Source organism: Manis javanica, chromosome 17, assembly GCF_040802235.1.
Source record: "Manis javanica isolate MJ-LG chromosome 17, MJ_LKY, whole genome shotgun sequence".
NCBI lineage: Eukaryota > Metazoa > Chordata > Mammalia > Pholidota > Manidae > Manis > Manis javanica.
Window position 1 is genome coordinate 11,378,890 of NC_133172.1, and position 16,783 is coordinate 11,395,672.

Consider the following 16,783-nt stretch of genomic DNA (forward strand, 5'->3'; position numbering starts at 1 on the left):
TTTTGGAGGAGATGGTATGTACTTGGAGACACAAAGAACGAGGCAAGGTATGGATGAAGAAGCGAAGCAGACAGAATCTTGGGGTGGCATAGGGTAGGGGATCGGCTCATGGCTGAGATCTGGCTGGGACAGGCTGCGGTAGCTGTACATCAGTTTTCTTGCCTACAGCCTGCATCTCCATGATCTGGAGGTTGCCTCTCTGGCTCCTGTTCCATGCGGTAAGAGCCTATTTTGTAAGGGTTGCTAAACATTTTGAATGATATGTTGCAGAGAAAAGACAGAATACATAGAATAAGGACCCCAGTAGGAAGGCAATATTCCCATGGCCACAATGTTAATGAAGGAGGTGATTTCAGGGGAGGCCAGAGGGATTGAAATGTTGGTTTGCAGTAAGAAGGCACAAAAACACAGACTCTAGCAGAGATGATGGGATCTTTCTGCAGAAGAAATTTAGCACCCTCTCTCCTGCCCGCTCCAGCATGCTTCGCCAGCCCCCACGCAGTTGTCCCAGTGTCCAGCAGTGGCTCCCTCCTCCGTGGGCTCAGTACAGAGCTCACACAGCCCAAGGTCACAACCCAAGGTCACCATCAGCTCTCAGCTCTACTCGGGGCCACCACGTCTCCCATCACTTGTTCAGGAATGTTCGTGTTTTGAACCTTCTCCTGCCTTCCCAGCTGGAAGCGGTGTTGGCTTGCTCTCTAGCCCTCTTCCTGCAAAGCCACTCTTCAGCCAGGAGGCCCCGGAGGGCCATCAGAACCAGGAAATCCAGGCCAATCCGCAAGAGATTCTGGGCCATGTGATTCCAGAGGGCAAGGTCTGGAGTCAGAAGAGCAGAGTGCACGCTGGCAGGGACCCACGACAGGGTGAGTGGCAGGACGCCTCACTCACCGTGCACTCGCTGCCCTCTGACCCGCTCCTGCCCAGCTCCTCCCTGGGGGGCCGGCCGCCCACTCACCTTGCTGGAATCCTGCCTCCGTGGTTAGCAAGGGCGGGTCCCCCGAGTCTGCAGATGGTGAGGAAAATGTGAAGACAGGAGGAAGAAAGCTGGTGTCAGCCTCTCCCATCCCAGCCTCTCCTTCCCTGGGCTATATCCCCCACTCCTTACATCCTACAGCTTTTCAAGGTCCCTACCCCACATCCCAGGTCCTGGGGGCTCCATCGGGAGGGTCACCTGGGTCTCAGTTTCACCATGAAGCTGATCAACATCATTTCTTCTTCCTCACATGCAGTAAAATCCAAAGTCTTACCATTCTCTTCAAGCCCCTAAACGAGCTGCCCGGTGCCCACCATCACCTCCCTGCCATCATTTCCAGACCCACTTTGCTGTTCTTTCATGAGGCTGGCCATCCCTCCGCCTTAGGGCATAGACACCGGCCATTCCCTCTTTCTGGAAACTCCTTTCTCCAGCTGGCCACGGGACTGATGCCCTCAACTCCTTCAGATATTTGCTCTGATGCCCCCTTCTCTGTGAAGCCAGTTCAGACAACCCTTGCCCCTTGCCCTCCCAGTCACCTTATCCCTGTTCTGCCTTTTTTCCATATCATCGCCTCCTCGCATGCTATGCAATCGGTTCCATTATCCTGACCTGGACTCACGGTCTGTCTTGTGCTGGGCCACACGGTCCCCAGAGGCAGGGCTGCTTATCTGCCAGGCAGAGAGAGCCGCAGCTCGCGGCCCATGCTGTGCACTCAGTGGGTATCCCAAGGGGACTGCACGTTCTCAGGGCCCCTGCGGGGTCGTTTCCACCCCCCACGCTAGAAGTCACTGTAGCTCACCGGAAGAGGTGAGCTCTGTGGGAGCAAGGCTGCTGTCCCCAACATCTCCTGGCAATGGGGACAAGGGAGAGCAAGGGTTTGGGCTTTCTCTGGGCTTCCTCCCCACCCGGCCCTGTGGCATGTGTCCTGTGGACAGCCTGCTGCTCCTGCCTCCAGGGAAGGGGCGGATGCGGGCGGCGGGATGTCCCCTCCTGTCCTCCTCTCGCACCTGCCCCTCCGCTGCCTTCCTCGGCGCTGCTGGGGGTTCCAGGAGGACACGGAGAGGATGGGGGGTTTCCTCACCTGTGACCAGGAGCCTCATAGGCTCACTGGGGAAAGACCAGGCATGGTTGTTGTAGGAACCGAAGCACCTGTACGTTCCTCTGTGGGCTGTGCTCACGGGGCCCAGGAGGAATGCCACCTGGCTGCTCCCATGTCTGCCTGCGCTGCGGGCGGCCAGGTCGGCCCTCCTTGAGCAGGAAGAAGGTGCTGGTCGCAGTCTCTAGATGGCAGTAGAAGGTCACATTCTTTCCTGAGACCACCTGCGGCCCGGGATGGACTGAGAGCGTGGGGGTGTCATACATTTCTGTGGGGGAAGGTGGCCGGTGGGTAAGGGGCATCTGTGTCCTTCTGTGATATCTCCCATCCCCTCGTCCATGAGACCCGGTGTTGCTCCCCAGAATCCCGTTCTCTTCCCTTTCCTTGCTGTCGTGGTCACGGACACACACTCCGTGCTCTACCCCTTCAAGACCGAGGCACTTCCAGGGGTGTTTGGGGTGAACTGCACCCCATCAGTGGTCCTTTGAGTCGGGTTCCTGGGGCAGCAATGTCAGTGTTGCCTGGGAGAGTGTTAGGAACGAGGATTCCCAGACTCCACCCCAGACCCACGGCATCCAACGGCGGGGTGCAGCAGTCACCTGCGTTCTTAAAAATTGTTACTATTTTCAATTGCTGTAGAATACAGGTAACACGAAATGTACCACCTTAACCATTGTTAAGTGCACCGCTGAGAGGTGTCTAGTACATTCACACCGATGCTCAGCCGCCACCACCACCACCCGTAAGCCTTCTTCTTGTCTTGCAAAACTGAAACCCTGTCCCCATTAATCAGTACCCGCCCTGTCCCAGCCCCTGGCCAGCGCTATTCTACTTTCTGTCCCTATGCAGCTGACTGTTCCAGGGATGCCATCAAAGTGGAATCCCACAGTGTCCGTCCTTTAGCAAACGGCTCTGTAGGAGGGGTTCTCATCTAATCACTGGTTGAAGCTGGGAGGCCCAGAGCCCCCGTCCTCATTTCGAGACTCCCCTGAAGGGCCGTCCCAGGCCTGGAGCTCCCCACTTGCTGGGCTGGGGTCTCTGGGACACAGCACCGCAGTCCGCCTGCGCGCTCTGCCCGGCCCGCTGCCCTCGCCCACCTCAGAGGCTGTCTTTGAGGACACGCCCCAGGAGCCCCCTGCACAGAAACATCCACTTCGACCTCTTAGCGGGAGAACCTGCCCTCAGTCACTAGGCCCCTAGGACACAGACGGCGATCAATAGGAGACCCCACAGGTCATCATGGCCTACTCAGTCTCTGCGCGGGGCTTGGAGGGGCTCGGAGGGGCCTAATAAGCGGTGACGCTGCCCCGGATTCAGGCTGAGATGACTCTACGGCTGCAGAACGGGGCATTTACCTGTTACCACCAGATCCAGGGGGTCACTAGTCTCGGACCACAGCTCCCCACTTTGGTACAAGCAGCTGTACTGCCACACAGTGAAGGGGGTCATGGCCAAGAGGGAGAACTTCACTTTGCTCATCACTCCAGGTGATTTCTGTCTCTCTAAGGCCAAAAGGCGTCCCTCGAAATACAGCTGGTACTCAACGGCGCCGCGAGCACCCTGGCACCAGATGGTCACCGGCCTTCCCTTCGGAACCATGAAATTGGGCTGGGCCCAGATGACGGGTTTCCAGAGAGTCTCTGGAAGGGAATCAGAGGCTGGGGTTGTAGGCAAAGTCCCCCCCCCCCACCTCCGCCCAGCAGCTGGCCCAACGCCCTAACCGGATCCCCGGAGCCCAAGCCCTGGCCTGGCTCCCAGCTGTTGCTCCCAGGTGGATCCTGAGCCTGAACCCCCAGGAGTGACGCTGGGGGTTCAAGGGAGGGGCTCACGTGTCTGACCGCTGATCCTCTGGCTCAGATACAGCCCTGGAAGACAGGCTAGTGAGCTTCACTGTCTCCCCCCCAAGACCCCCGGGTTCCATCTCCCTTCCACGTGAGACCTCACCTAGGCAGAGCAGGGCAGGCAGAGCAGAAGGCATGGCACAGATCCTGGCACAGGTCCTGCCCAACTGACGTGGAGCAGCCGGTGGCACACAGCTACCAGGAGGCACAGGATGTGGGGGCTGAAACTAGCACCTGTGACTATGGGGCTTTTTACGAGGCGCAGCTCTCCCCTCCACCTCTGACCGCAGGGCACCAGGAAAGGACATAATTCTCACTGCACAGCTGGTCATTTCTGGGGCCCAACCAGGTCTGCGGACAATGGTCTGCCTCACCTGAAACTCATTTCTGGGTCCACTTTTTGAAATGTGGACATTATGTGCAGGGAAGGCATAGGGCAGGGTACAAAGCAAAAACCTTAGAATCACCAAAAAACTGAGTTTGACCTTGGTTTTCCCGTGTACCATGTGTGTAGGTTTGGATAAGCTAACTGGCTTCATCAGAATGGAAGAGATTTGTCGTGTTTCAACAGAACGCTGCTCTTTAGCAGAAATGTTCTATTTCTTACCTAAGCACACGCCTTTAGTCTGTTATAAACCAGACATTAAATATTAAAATCTCAGATATTTTAATATATTTTAAAACTCAAAATGCCATTGTTCTTCTGTTTTAAAGGGTTTAAACATTTTGTGGAAATGAAATGTGTGTCAGTTCATATTCTGCCTCACATCCTATGAGAAAAATCTCCATCCACAATCTATTTTCTTTTGTTCTTATTTCTGGATGTTGTCAAACATTCTCCACTTACTTTCTAATTTATATACAATAAAATTTGCTCCTTTGGTGTCCAGTTTTATGAGTTTTGATAAATGTGTATAGTCCTGTGGCCAACACCTTAATCAAAATATAGAACAGTTTCATCCTCATGTAAGTGAAACAAGTTTTATTTGTCTTTGCGTGTCTGGCTTATTTCCTTTGGCCTCGTGTCCTCTGGAATCAGTCATGTGATTGCAAACAACAGCTTTTTCATTCCGTTCTTTTCTTCTGCCTTCAGTCCTCAGCTCCAAATGCCAGAATGCCCCTTCTCCAGCCAGCCAACAGCCATCCAGTCTGCCTGTCTCGAGACTCCACCAGAATGTCCTTATAGCATTTTGAGGGGAGGCTTCGTCCTCACGTGTGTGACGCTGTGCTCAGAAGCCCCCCTGAGGAGGACAAGCTGGAGTGGATCGCTCACTCTCGGTCAAGAGGAGAGCGTGGACAGCAAACCCCAAGGCAGGTTCTGACCTCAGTTCCAGTGCGTGGCTCCCCTGTGGACAGGGCCACCCACTGGACTGTTGCTGTCTTGTCCTCCTACTGGGGGTGTCCAGTATAGGGCTCGATGGGCATGCAGTTGGGGGCTTCTCCAGCTGACTCTCTGTCTTGTGTGCTTTGGAGACTTTAGCCTTGAAAGACTTACAGGAAAGACAGTGTGAAGGAAGTGGGTGACAACTCAGGGCCACCCGTCAGTTTCCATGTCGACCACATACAGAGAGAGCAGACCCAGAGCACGCCACTGAGAAACCTGGCTGAATGCTATGATTTTTCTTTTTATTGAAGTGTACTCGATACAAAAGACTATATTGGTTTTCAGTGTACAACACAGTGATTGGGCAGTTACGTGCATGATTAAATCTCAACCCAACTAGTGTAGTTGCTATCTGTCAACATACAAAGATGCTACAGAGCTATTGACTATATTCTCTATGCCGTACTTTTATCCTTGTGACTAATTTATAGTATGACTGAGATTTTGAGCCCCTTTATCAACGCCTTCACCTGTTTCACGGACCCATCCCAGCCCCTCCACCATGTGAGCCTCCGGTCACTTCTCAGTGTCTCTGAGTCTCCTGCTGTTTTGTTCATAGATTCCACATGTGAGTGAAATCGTATGGTATTTGTCTTTCTGCCTGGCTTATCTCACTAGGCATATACCCACCTATGGTTTTTGATCGCACTCAGCCTGAGCGGGAGGCAGGGAGAAGACGAGGGACAAGCCCACCTGGAGGTGAGAGCGATGCCCCTGGGCCGAGAGGGCGCGTGGCCTCCCCACCTCCCGGAGTCCATCTCGCTCATCTTGTCCCGCGAGATTCCATCCACAGCCTGAAGGGAAGTCGCTAATGAGTCCCTGTCAGGAGAGGTCTTGCTGTCCTTTGGGGGTAAAGCGACCCAGGGCATAGAAATAGCTCCCCTGCAGAAAGCTCCCTAGAGAAACTGGGATTCTGTTTAAAAGGCTCATTGATATTATGTTCCCGGGAAATTATTTTGCAAGTTGGGAGGGAAGTCCCTGGAATCGGAACCAACCCCCTGGCACCACCGAGGATGAAGTTAGTATCTCCACACGTGGTCCTAACTGGGGTCGGCAGGGACTTTAGAGAATTGGTCAAGCCTTGGTTTCCTTAGGGTTTCCTCTCTTACTATTTTAATAATTAATATAGGCAGGAAGCAGTTCTATGTCTCAAGTCCTTTGGGGTTGCTAATTCTTCCATAATAATTTTGGGGTTCTTTGTTTCTGCATGAGGTTTGCAGTATTTACTGATGGTCATTTACAGTGAATTTTCTTACCTAAGGGACTCCAGCACCCGTGTTTCTGCTCACTGACAGCAGGTCTTGTCTTCCACTCTGTTTTCTGGGGTTTCTCAGATGTCCAGTGGGCTGTAGACAATTTTACATTCATTTATGGGTTTGGTCCCACACAGCTCAGAAAGGAAATTCAATCTCTTATTCTTGTGAAAAGACATCTGTGCTTTTGATTTTTCATAAGTCTGCTTCCAGACTTTCCGGCAAAGGCAAGTTTTCTTGTCATTCTGAGATGGTGATTGGAGCAATTCCAGAAATGCTTTTCCTAAGAGGGAAATCCTTGCCAAGATTGCCTTTACACCAGCATTTTCTCTGTGCAGTGTTAACTCTAAGCAGAGGTCTCTGTTCAAAAGACTTGCATCGTGATGTCTTAAGACCAGGTCTGTTTTCTCTGGAAGGTACTGAAACCATACCCTAGCACTTAGCTGTCATATTCTACCCAGGAGCCAAAAGTTCAGAACTTCATTTAATCAAGATGGTTTGAAGTTTCCATTCTGGGAGTGAGTGAATTCCCTTTTCACTTCCCCCTATTTAAAAAACTTCCTGGCTTTATTAAGGATAATTGACAAATAGAAAATTGTATATATTTAGGGTGTACAACATGATGATTTAATATATTTACACATTGTGAAATAATTAATACAATCAAGTTGTTCAACACATTCATCCCCTTCCCTGTTACGGTTTTGATGAATTTGATAAACATTAATACATTCAAGACAAACTGAAGATAATGAGCTGGAATTTCTACAGAGGAAGGGTGAAAAGCAGTCTGCAAGGAGAACTGAGAATGCCTTGCATTATTTTTATCATAGGGAGGGTGATTAGTTAAGCTAAGACTTCACTGAGAATTTAATCACTGACGTCAGAAAGGTGGGAGGTGCAAGCGCATCGGCTCCACGAAGGGAAATCCCATTTCACTGGTTTGAAGATGGGCCCACGCTTGGTAGCACCTCTCTCCCTTGCCTTCCACACGCGCTGGGGCACTCCGCAGGGGCCGACCCATTCCAGGTGTCTGCCTGGGGCGCTGAGGGCTTGGTCCAGAGCCCCATTCTCTGACATTCCCATCGACTCCAGCTCAGGCCAGGCCGGTCTCCCTTGTGGGAAGCCTGGCGGTGGAGCCAGTGTTCAGCCAGGATGGCCACGAGAGCCACAGGGACCAGCCCTGCCACACCCATGTGGGTCCCAGTCTCCATCGTGCAGTCTTGGTTCATGATATGCAGAGATACAATCCAAAGGAGAGGAGCCATCAGTGGTCACGCTCCACTCCTTCCCCAACCCAGAGCCCTGAACGGGGAGTCATCTCCCTGTGTGGGGTCCCATCTGACCCCCTCCTCAACAAGTTCCTGCGTTCTTGAGAACCACGTGGAGGCCGCCTGCCTGGGTGCGAGGGTAAGGAACGGCAGCCCCCGGGGGAGTCTTGTGCACGGGGAAGGAGGTGGTTTGGGGGACGCTGTGCTTGCTTTTCCTGGCAGAGCACCTGTTTATGTTCTTGCCTGATACCAAGGCTGTGGGTGGCCTGGAGAACCCCAGGGAGGAGGACACAGGGACGGGCTGGGCTGCACCTACCTGTGACCACAAGCTCCGGGGCCTCGCTGGGGGCCAACCACATGTAAGGGCTGCCGCTGTACCAACCGTAGCAGCTGTAGTTCCCTGAGAAGCTGGGGTTCACAGGACCCACGATGAAGTTGCCGTGGTGTCCCCCATTTTGGTGCTGGGACAAGGCAGCTTCTCCATCCTTGGCCAGTGAAAATCTATCAAATGGGACGTGCGCTAAACCGCACTGGAGGGAAAGCCTCTCTCCAAGCCTTGCCACGCGGCCTGGATCAGCAGGGAGGAAGGGCTACCATATAAGCCTAAGAGAGGAGAGAGGGGGGCCCTTCAGCAGGCTCTCCCTCCTTCCCCCTCATCCCTGCCACGCACGCTGGGTCTGCACGGAGAAGGGGAAATGCAGACGGTCCCTGCTCCAGAGGGACGGGAGCTGTTAGCGTCCCATTGCACCAGCACAGGACGCACACTCTGCAAACAGCGCTGTGCAGACAAGCAGCCTGCGGGCAAGAAGAGATGCCATCTGCGGGAGATGGAGAGCTGGTCTCTAAAGCCGGGCGACACAGACAATTCTGTTCCCAAGTGTAATGTGCAGGATTTCCCCCACCCCATCGAGCAATTCTAAGACACCAGCAGGGCGTCCTACAATTCAGCTCAATTCTGATACTGTCCACATGGAGATCATGTCAGATCCCATGCTGTGAGGGCTCCATCCTATAAGACCACCCCCGCTTCGGACACCAGCTGAAAGTCCAGGTGATCCCCTGGGCTTCTGATGGACAGGCTACAAATCAGAAGTTCCCATGACCCTCTCTGGGTGTAATTAACTTGCTAGAGCAGCTCACAGAACTCAGAGAAGCTGTTTACTAGATCACTGGCTTATTGTAGAAAGACATAACTCAGGAACCGCAGGTAGAAGAGATGCTGGTGGCCAGGTGAGGGAGACGCACAGGGCCAGGGGGGAGAGGGCGAGGGGCTTCCATGCTCCCTGGGCCCACCACATTCCCCCAGTCTGCACGTGCTCACCACCCTGGAAGCTCTCTGAACCCTGTCTTTTTGGGTTTTTACAGAGGCTTCATGACAGAGGTGTGACTGATTAAATCACTGGCCATTGGTGATCGAGTCAACCTCCAGCCCCTCTCCCCTCGTGGGGGTGGGACCGAAAGTTCCAACCTCCAACCCTCCAGTCACCTGGCCTTCCCCTAGTGACCATCCCCATCTGTAGGTGCTGACCTAACACCAGCTCATTAGCCCAACAAAACACACCTTCAGTGCTCTAATCACAGGAAATTCCCATTCTTAGGAGCTCTGTGCCAGGAGACGAAGACCAAATATATACTTCTTGTTATAAATCACACTGTCACAAATGATATTTTGACAAAAAAAAAGGGGGGGATGGCATCCAAGAGTTTGAGGAGCTATGTGAGGGGCTGAGAAAGGTGACATTGTGTAAAAAGAATGTCAGGAGACAGAAGCACCTGGAAATTCAGGGCCCTCCCTCAGAAACACAGGGTCCGGCCACCCTGAGGACAGAGCTTAACACTGAGGGCTGGACTTGTGCCAGGAACATAATTCCCACGCCATGCAGTTTTCCTTCCATAGGGAAAAGCAAATTTCTGGAGGAGAAACCCAGCACACACTACCTCAGCCAGGTACTCAGGGCCAGCATCAGCACCCGTGTTCCTGGGTGCGTGATGTTCCCTTCACATGGAGCGGAGACGATGGCACTGAGCTCCTGTGGTCTTCCTCCCAGGATCCCAGAACCCCTGAGCCATCCTGAGGGAAGCATCGGGTGACTTCCAAGAGCTGGGCCCCCTGCAAGTACCTGACCAGGCCTCAAACTGCCCAGGTCGTCAAGGCCAAGGACAGTCTGACGGGAGCCTAGAGACAGGACAACGACATGCCATGTGCGATGGGATCCTAGGACAGGTGAAGGACACTGGGTGAACCCTTAGAAATCCAAATAAACCGTGGACCTCAGCTCATAATAATGGGTCGATGCTGGTTCATTAGCAGCAAGGCAGGTACCGCAGTCCTGGCAGATGTCACCATCTTCCATGCAGCTGCATAGGCTCTTCTGAATTTTTCTGTGGATCTGAAACTGTTCTAAGAATAAAGTCTGTGAAGAGAAAAAAAAAGGACAATGCATGAGGGCTGGAGACCCCGGCTGCCTGCTCCCCTGTCCCCACGAGCTCCAGGGGGTCACTGCGCTCTGACCAGCTGTGGTGTTTCTCATACCGGCCCTGATAATGCCCCGCGGTGTCTGCGTCTGTGCAGTTAATGATACAGTCAGCCTTCTTCTGAAATTCCAGTTTCTTCTCCACCACCTTGTATGTGGAGTTTTCCAGGGTCCCAGGTGGCACAGGAAAGACTCGGGAGTCTCCCCAGCACAAGATTGTCACAAGACTCGTTCCCTGGAACCACAGAACCAGGAGCGGCAGACACAACAGGGACCGGAGAGTCCCCTGCAAGGAAACAGAGCTGGGACCTGGGTGGCCCCCCGGGGAGAAGCCGTGCTTTCCTTCTCGATGGGGGAACACATATAAATTATGGTGTGAAGGACCTGTAATTCCTTCCTTTTTAAAGTTGTTTTTTTTGGGTGTTTTCTAATTGTGGTAAAGTATATATAACATAAAATTTACCATTTTAACCAGTTTTTAGGCTGCTGCTCAGTGCTAATTACATTCGCCATACTGGGCAACCATGACTTCTATTTTCAGACATTTTTCATGATTCTCAACAGAAACGCTAACCCATGAAGCAATGACTCTCAGCTCCGTCTCCCCTCAGCCACTGGCAGTTTGTAATATACCCTCTTTCTCTGGGAAGTGGCCTATTTGAGGTACTTATATCAGCGGAAGAATACGATGTTTGTCTTTCCGCGTCTGGCATATTTCACTTCACGTAACATCCTCAAGATTCATCCATGTTATAACACGTGTCAGCCTGTCTTTTCTTTTTACATGGAATAATACTACATTGCTGTGTCTACTGCATTTTAATCATCCCTTCCTGTCAATGGATATTTGGGGGGTCTCCACTTTTTGGCTAATGTGAATAATGCTGCTACAAACATCAGAGTACAAATGTGTGTTCAAGTCCCTGCTTTCCATTCCTTTGCTTTTTCACATGTTGGATTGTATAATGATTCTCTGTTTAGATTTTTGAGAAACTGAGTTCCTTCCTTTGCATTCATTTGGTTTTTGTGGTACAGTTCACATAGCACAAAATTTTAAAGTATCCAATTCAGTGGCATGTAGTATATTCACAATGTTGTGTGACCGTCACCTCTCTCTAGTTCCATCTCATCACCCCTAAAGGAGTCTGCATGCCCGTGAAAGGGTCACCCCCCATTCTGCTCTCCCCACAGCCCCCAGCAACCACCAGTCCACCGTGTTTGCCACCAAGTTTGTTTGGTGTTTGGTCGCCATGGTAATCCTCACCAGCATGCAGTTCTGCTCTTCCCTCTAAAGGGAGAGGCTGAGACTTGGAGATACCATGCCAGTGGCCCAAGAGCACAAACTGAAGGGTTGTCAGATCTGGTTTGGCAACTAGGAGACTCACTCCAGATTCTGTGCTGTGCCCCCTGCCAGGTGGGCAGAGCATGCCATCCTAAAGCAGGTGGAGGAGGCAGCGGACAGGGGTCTGCTGCGTAGGGTGACCCGCTCTGTGAGACCAGGCCAGCAGGCTGGTGCCTGCAACCTGACCACTCCAGGGGCAGGACTGAGGACAGACAGGAGTCTGGAAAGGTTTGGGCGTAGAAGGGGGTGCCGTTCAGCTTTTGGCCCCAGTCCATTTGCGCTGAATGGCTTTGAGCAAGTGATTGTGCACTTGGGAAATTTCTGCTCTCAGCAGAAACTAGCAAATGGGGGTGGGGGTGGAGAGGGGCTCTTAAAGCCGGTTCCCTGTATGGAGGCGTATCATCTATTCTAGACCTGATGGCGATGCTCTCAACTGCAGCTCTGGGAAGGAGGACGAGGGGAGCTCTCCGTCCCCGAGAGGGTTGTCATCAAGCAAGACACACCTGCTCTGGCAGTTGCGGAAGCTGCGGACCAGATTCCCCACAGCTTGCAGGACTGCCTTACAGTCAGTACCATTACCCACCAGTATGTCCATGCATTTGTGGCTCCAAAGTGCATGGAGGGATGCCTCCACTAACCCAGGCATACTGTTTATTCACTATTGTGACCTAGACCTTCGGTTCTCAACATGGGGCAATTTTACCTCCAAGGGGACAGTTTGGCAATGTCTGGATACATCTTTGGTTGTTACAACTGGGGTGGGAGATAACATGGGCATCTTCTGGGTAAGGACCAGGGGCCCTACAGTGCACAGAACCGACCCCAAAACAAAGGATTATCTGGTCCCAAATGTAGGTAGTGCTGAGATTGAGAAACTCTGACCTAAAGAGACCTGGTGAATATCTTTAATGAGACGATGATGTGGTTAATGTCAGATAGTAATTTTAAAATGTACAAGTATATCACTGCAGATCATGATGTGCAGTCTGAAGTATAAAGACGTGGAATTTGGAGGCCTGGTAACAGATGTGAGGGTCCTGAGACACATAAGGATGAGGCCTGACTGCCCAGGCAAACTTGGCAGGCAGGTTTGGGGGACCACGGGTGATAACAGAAGGACCTGAGTTAGTAAAACGGAGCAAGTGAGGGAGAAACTAAATCAAGGTCAGCATGGATGAAGAGCAAAGACGTGGAGGGACAGGGTAAAGTGCACCGGAGGAGACACAAGGCCAGGCGATGAGGGCTGGGGGAGCCTGGGGAAGTCAACAGGCCTATCTGAGGATAGAAGACTGAGGAGTTTTAAGGGGAGATAAACATTTATATTTCAAAGGCTACGGTCTTTAGAGGGAGCTGGTAGAGATGAGATGTGGAGGCACAGGGGGTCACACCCATTAGGAAGCCAAGCCAGTAGCTGGGTGGCACACACCTGGTCCTGGTAGCAGCTGGTGCTTGGCGCTGGGGTGGTGCACAGGAAAACACCGGCTGCAGAGTCGGGCTGCCCCAAGGCGACATCCCTTTAAATGAAGTCAAGTGGATAGTCCGGAGAGAACTAGGCTATGAAAACACGTAGACTCAAAACAGGAAAGGGTCTTTGGCAATGCCAGCGAGCTCCTGACGTCCTTATCCTTCCCCTTGCGAACACTCAGTGAGACACATGGCTTGAGGGGCAGAGACTGACGGGGGCAGAGATCCGCGTGGGTCTGAGCACGCTGTCTGAGGGGTTGACAGAGGCAGGCCGGGGGTGGGGGGGCACAGCTCGGCCAACTGGAAGGCGGCTCCAATGGGGACTTGTCCGTCCCCTCGGTGGACGGTCCCTCCAACCTTCCCACCCCAGGGCACAGGCAGCTGGGGAGACCCGGCGGCACTTACCTCCCTGTGCCCCAACCTCCTGGCTCAGACAGAGCACTGGAAGAGAGGGTCTCAGGGTAGATCGGCCCTTTGGCTTCCTGTCTCTGTTGCAAATCATTTTTTCTTCTACAGTGAACATAGCTGAGGAGACTGATTGTTTGGCTTTATCTTCTAGATCCCATCAGGCTCTCATTTGTGGGAACTCCGGAGCCGCCAGGGATCCCCAGAGAGCTTGACATGGGCTGGGTGAGGCCCTCGGGGCCCAGCTGATGACCTGAGAGCTGAGACGCCTCGAGGTCCCCTGGGCTCACGCGGCCAAAGGCCGTCTCTCCACTTAGGAGGCCAGAATGTCCTTGGCAGCCCCCAAAAGCACGGAGTCCTCAAGCTAAGAGGGACACCGACTGTGTGGGGGTTCCCCCTTCTTCCTGTCTAGCCTGCCTGCATGTCGGAATCACCAGGACAGAGGACAGTGACAGCTCTGGAGGCCATAGCCCCACATGGCCTCGGCCCAGCCCACCTCCCGCTGGTGCACATCCGCAGGGTGAGACGCGGCAGGGAGACCCACGGGAAGTATGAGGTCAGAGAATTTCCTCATCTACTGGTGCCCGAGAAACGGTTCCTTCCCGGAGAGGTTAGTTGTGGAGAGCTCCCGGGTGGGTGAGGGGAGCCAGGCCTTCCTGCTCCAGTTTCACAGGACAAGTGGCTGTTTCCTCAGCCAGAGTCTAACGGGGCTCCAATCCTTCTTCGGACCAGATCCCACATTCAGATGGAAGGGCCTGGGGCAGAATATAAAACGGTCTCATACACACAGAGATTCTTCTTCATGGGACCATCAGTCAGAAACCCCATGACCGCGCCTGTTATGGACCCACGCATCCTCCCTCTGGCCTCCGGGACTCCGGACACCCACCTGGGCCTGAGCAGGTGCTCAGTATATTCTCCCACTGGGGATTTTCTCAGTGCTGGTGGCACAGGGATTTCTCAGGAGCTACTTGTCACCTCTAAAGAAAGAACCTCCTGTGTCTATGTCTATATATCTAAACACCCACATCTCTCTATCTCTCTATATCCATCATCTCTCTATATCTATCATCTACCTATCATCTATCTATCATCTATCTATCTATCTATCTATCTATCTATCTATCTATCTATCTATCTATCTATCCATCTATCTATCCATCATCTATCTATCTATCATCTATCTATCTATCTATCTATCTATCTATCTATCTATCTATCTATCTATCCATCATCTATCTATCATCTATCTATCTATCTATCTATCTATCTATCTATCTATCTATCCATCATCTATCATCTATCTATCTATCTATCTATCTATCTATCTATCTATCTATCATCTATCTATATCTATCATCATCTATCTATCATCATTTATCTATCATCATTTATCTGTCTATCTTACCCACTTACCTCAGAGATGCAGAAAGAGACTGGGCAGTGAGGGCCTTTACTCTCTTGCAGTTTTCAAGGCAATTTTCCCCAAATCAGAGCATGCGTGGGCAGCAGGTGGTGTTCTGGAGTTGTGAATATTCAGTAAAATACATGGCTTTTCTCAAGGGGAGCACAGCACATCTTTCAGAAAATAAAATTGAAACTTAGAGTTTTGAGAAATGATGAGAGATGCTCAGGAGATTCCAATATGTGAAATACTTATATTTTATATAAAAGGAAATGGAAGTGTGGCCGTGTGTGTGTGTGTGTGTGTGTGTGTGTGTGTGTGTGTGTTCCTCCTCACAAAGGGTGGGGAGAAACTCTCACATGCAAAGATATGACTAAATTTCAAACATAATGTTGAAAGAAAGAATCAGTCTCAAAAGTTCATACTCTGTGGTCGCGTGTAGACGGAGGTCAGTAACAGCAAGGGAGGGGGATGACCGATCTGCCGTGTTGGCGGTGACACAGGAAGGGAAGCCAGAACCATGTCCAACAGGACTTTTCAAGTCCTGACTTGGGAAGACTTGAGGGGTCCTTCCAGAGCGTTCAGAATAGTCTACGTTTTGGTAGGGGTGTTGGTTGCAAAGAAGCGAATATGTAAAAGTTTGTCTAACTATACACAAAGATATTCTGAACCAACATTAAAGAAAGAAACAATGATTATCTGATTATAGATGTATGAGTGATTTTTATCTATCTCTGTTTTCGAAATTTTCTACAAAGAATGACTCTATAACATTTCACTATGTTGATAGTGACCGCAAGGCAGGGGGTGAGGATTTGATAATACGGGCGAATGTTGAACCCACGGTGTTGTGAATGTGAAACCATCATAAGATTGTATATCAATGATACGTTAATTTAAAAAAAAGAATGAATGTCTTTTCTGTAAGGAGAAGAAGTCGTCGAAATTATTAAGGTATCTCTGACGTCCTGGTGTAAGTTTCATATTTCAGCCCATGAGAGCAGGTGGCTGTTTAGCCCATCTGATGAACAAAATTATTTACCAGAGGGTTAGTCCGGATGCCCGTTACTTCATGCCACTTATCCTGTCTTAACCCAGCGGGTGAGATCACTGGTCCTGGCCCGGGCAAGGGGACACTCGTCTTGTCCTCCCACTTACCTGCACCGTAGCATCAGCTTCCCCAAATTCGTCTTGTCTGCCACCTGCCGTAGGTGGAAGAGACGCCTCCACCGCCAGATGCGCCCCATAATCTGTGATCAGGTCATACTGCACGTCAGGGAGGAACGAGGCCTGCTCCAGACGGCTGGCTCTAAAATGGGGAGGTTATTGTAAGTGATCTGGGGGGCCCCAGCGCGATCCCCCGAGAAGGAGGCAGGCAGGGGAGAGGACCAGGCGGGAGGTGTGGGGAGGGGCGTCAGCGCGGCTCTGCGCGAGGGAGGCCTGGCCGGTCATCAGCCCCGAAGGGGGAGGCAGGAGGCCTCGGGCAGGGAAGGCGGGCAGCTCTGGAGGCTGGGGGACGGGACATGCGCTGTCCCGGGGCCCACGAAGGAGGTGCCGCCTGCTGCTGTCTGATTTTAGCCCAGTGAGACCGGCTTCTGACTTCCGACCTCCAGAACTGAACGATGACTTGAAAAGAAACTGCTGCTTTGCTCCACTAAGCTTGTGGAGACCTGTTACAGCGGCGGAAGGAAAGAAATGCACATGGCGTTCCCACTGCGTGCAGCACCCTGGAGCGGCTGCATCAGTGCGGGGTCCTTCCTCCATGGGGGCGAGAGACCGAGTCCCAGCTCGCTGCATGTCTGGGCACATGGACCCCCTCTAAGCACAGGGCCTCCCCCCGCAGCCACGCCCTCCTCTCCCCCTCAAGTCCCC

General features: G+C 52.1%; 2 protein-coding genes across 2 annotated transcripts; both read right to left on the reverse strand.

The window, feature by feature from the left end:
• Positions 1-625: 625 nt before the first annotated feature.
• On the reverse strand, positions 626-4,050 carry LOC108386623 (natural cytotoxicity triggering receptor 1). The gene is given in 8 exon segments (XM_073225863.1): positions 626-816; positions 956-1,003; positions 1,776-1,823; positions 2,058-2,193; positions 2,195-2,340; positions 3,428-3,712; positions 3,902-3,937; positions 4,017-4,050. Coding segments are annotated over 8 exon segments (924 nt in total).
• A 3,435-nt stretch (positions 4,051-7,485) lies between these two features.
• On the reverse strand, positions 7,486-13,603 carry LOC140847146 (immunoglobulin alpha Fc receptor-like). The gene is given in 5 exon segments (XM_073226397.1): positions 7,486-7,787; positions 8,138-8,411; positions 10,288-10,518; positions 10,520-10,581; positions 13,507-13,603. Coding segments are annotated over 5 exon segments (966 nt in total).
• Between the last annotated feature and the right edge of the window lie 3,180 nt (positions 13,604-16,783).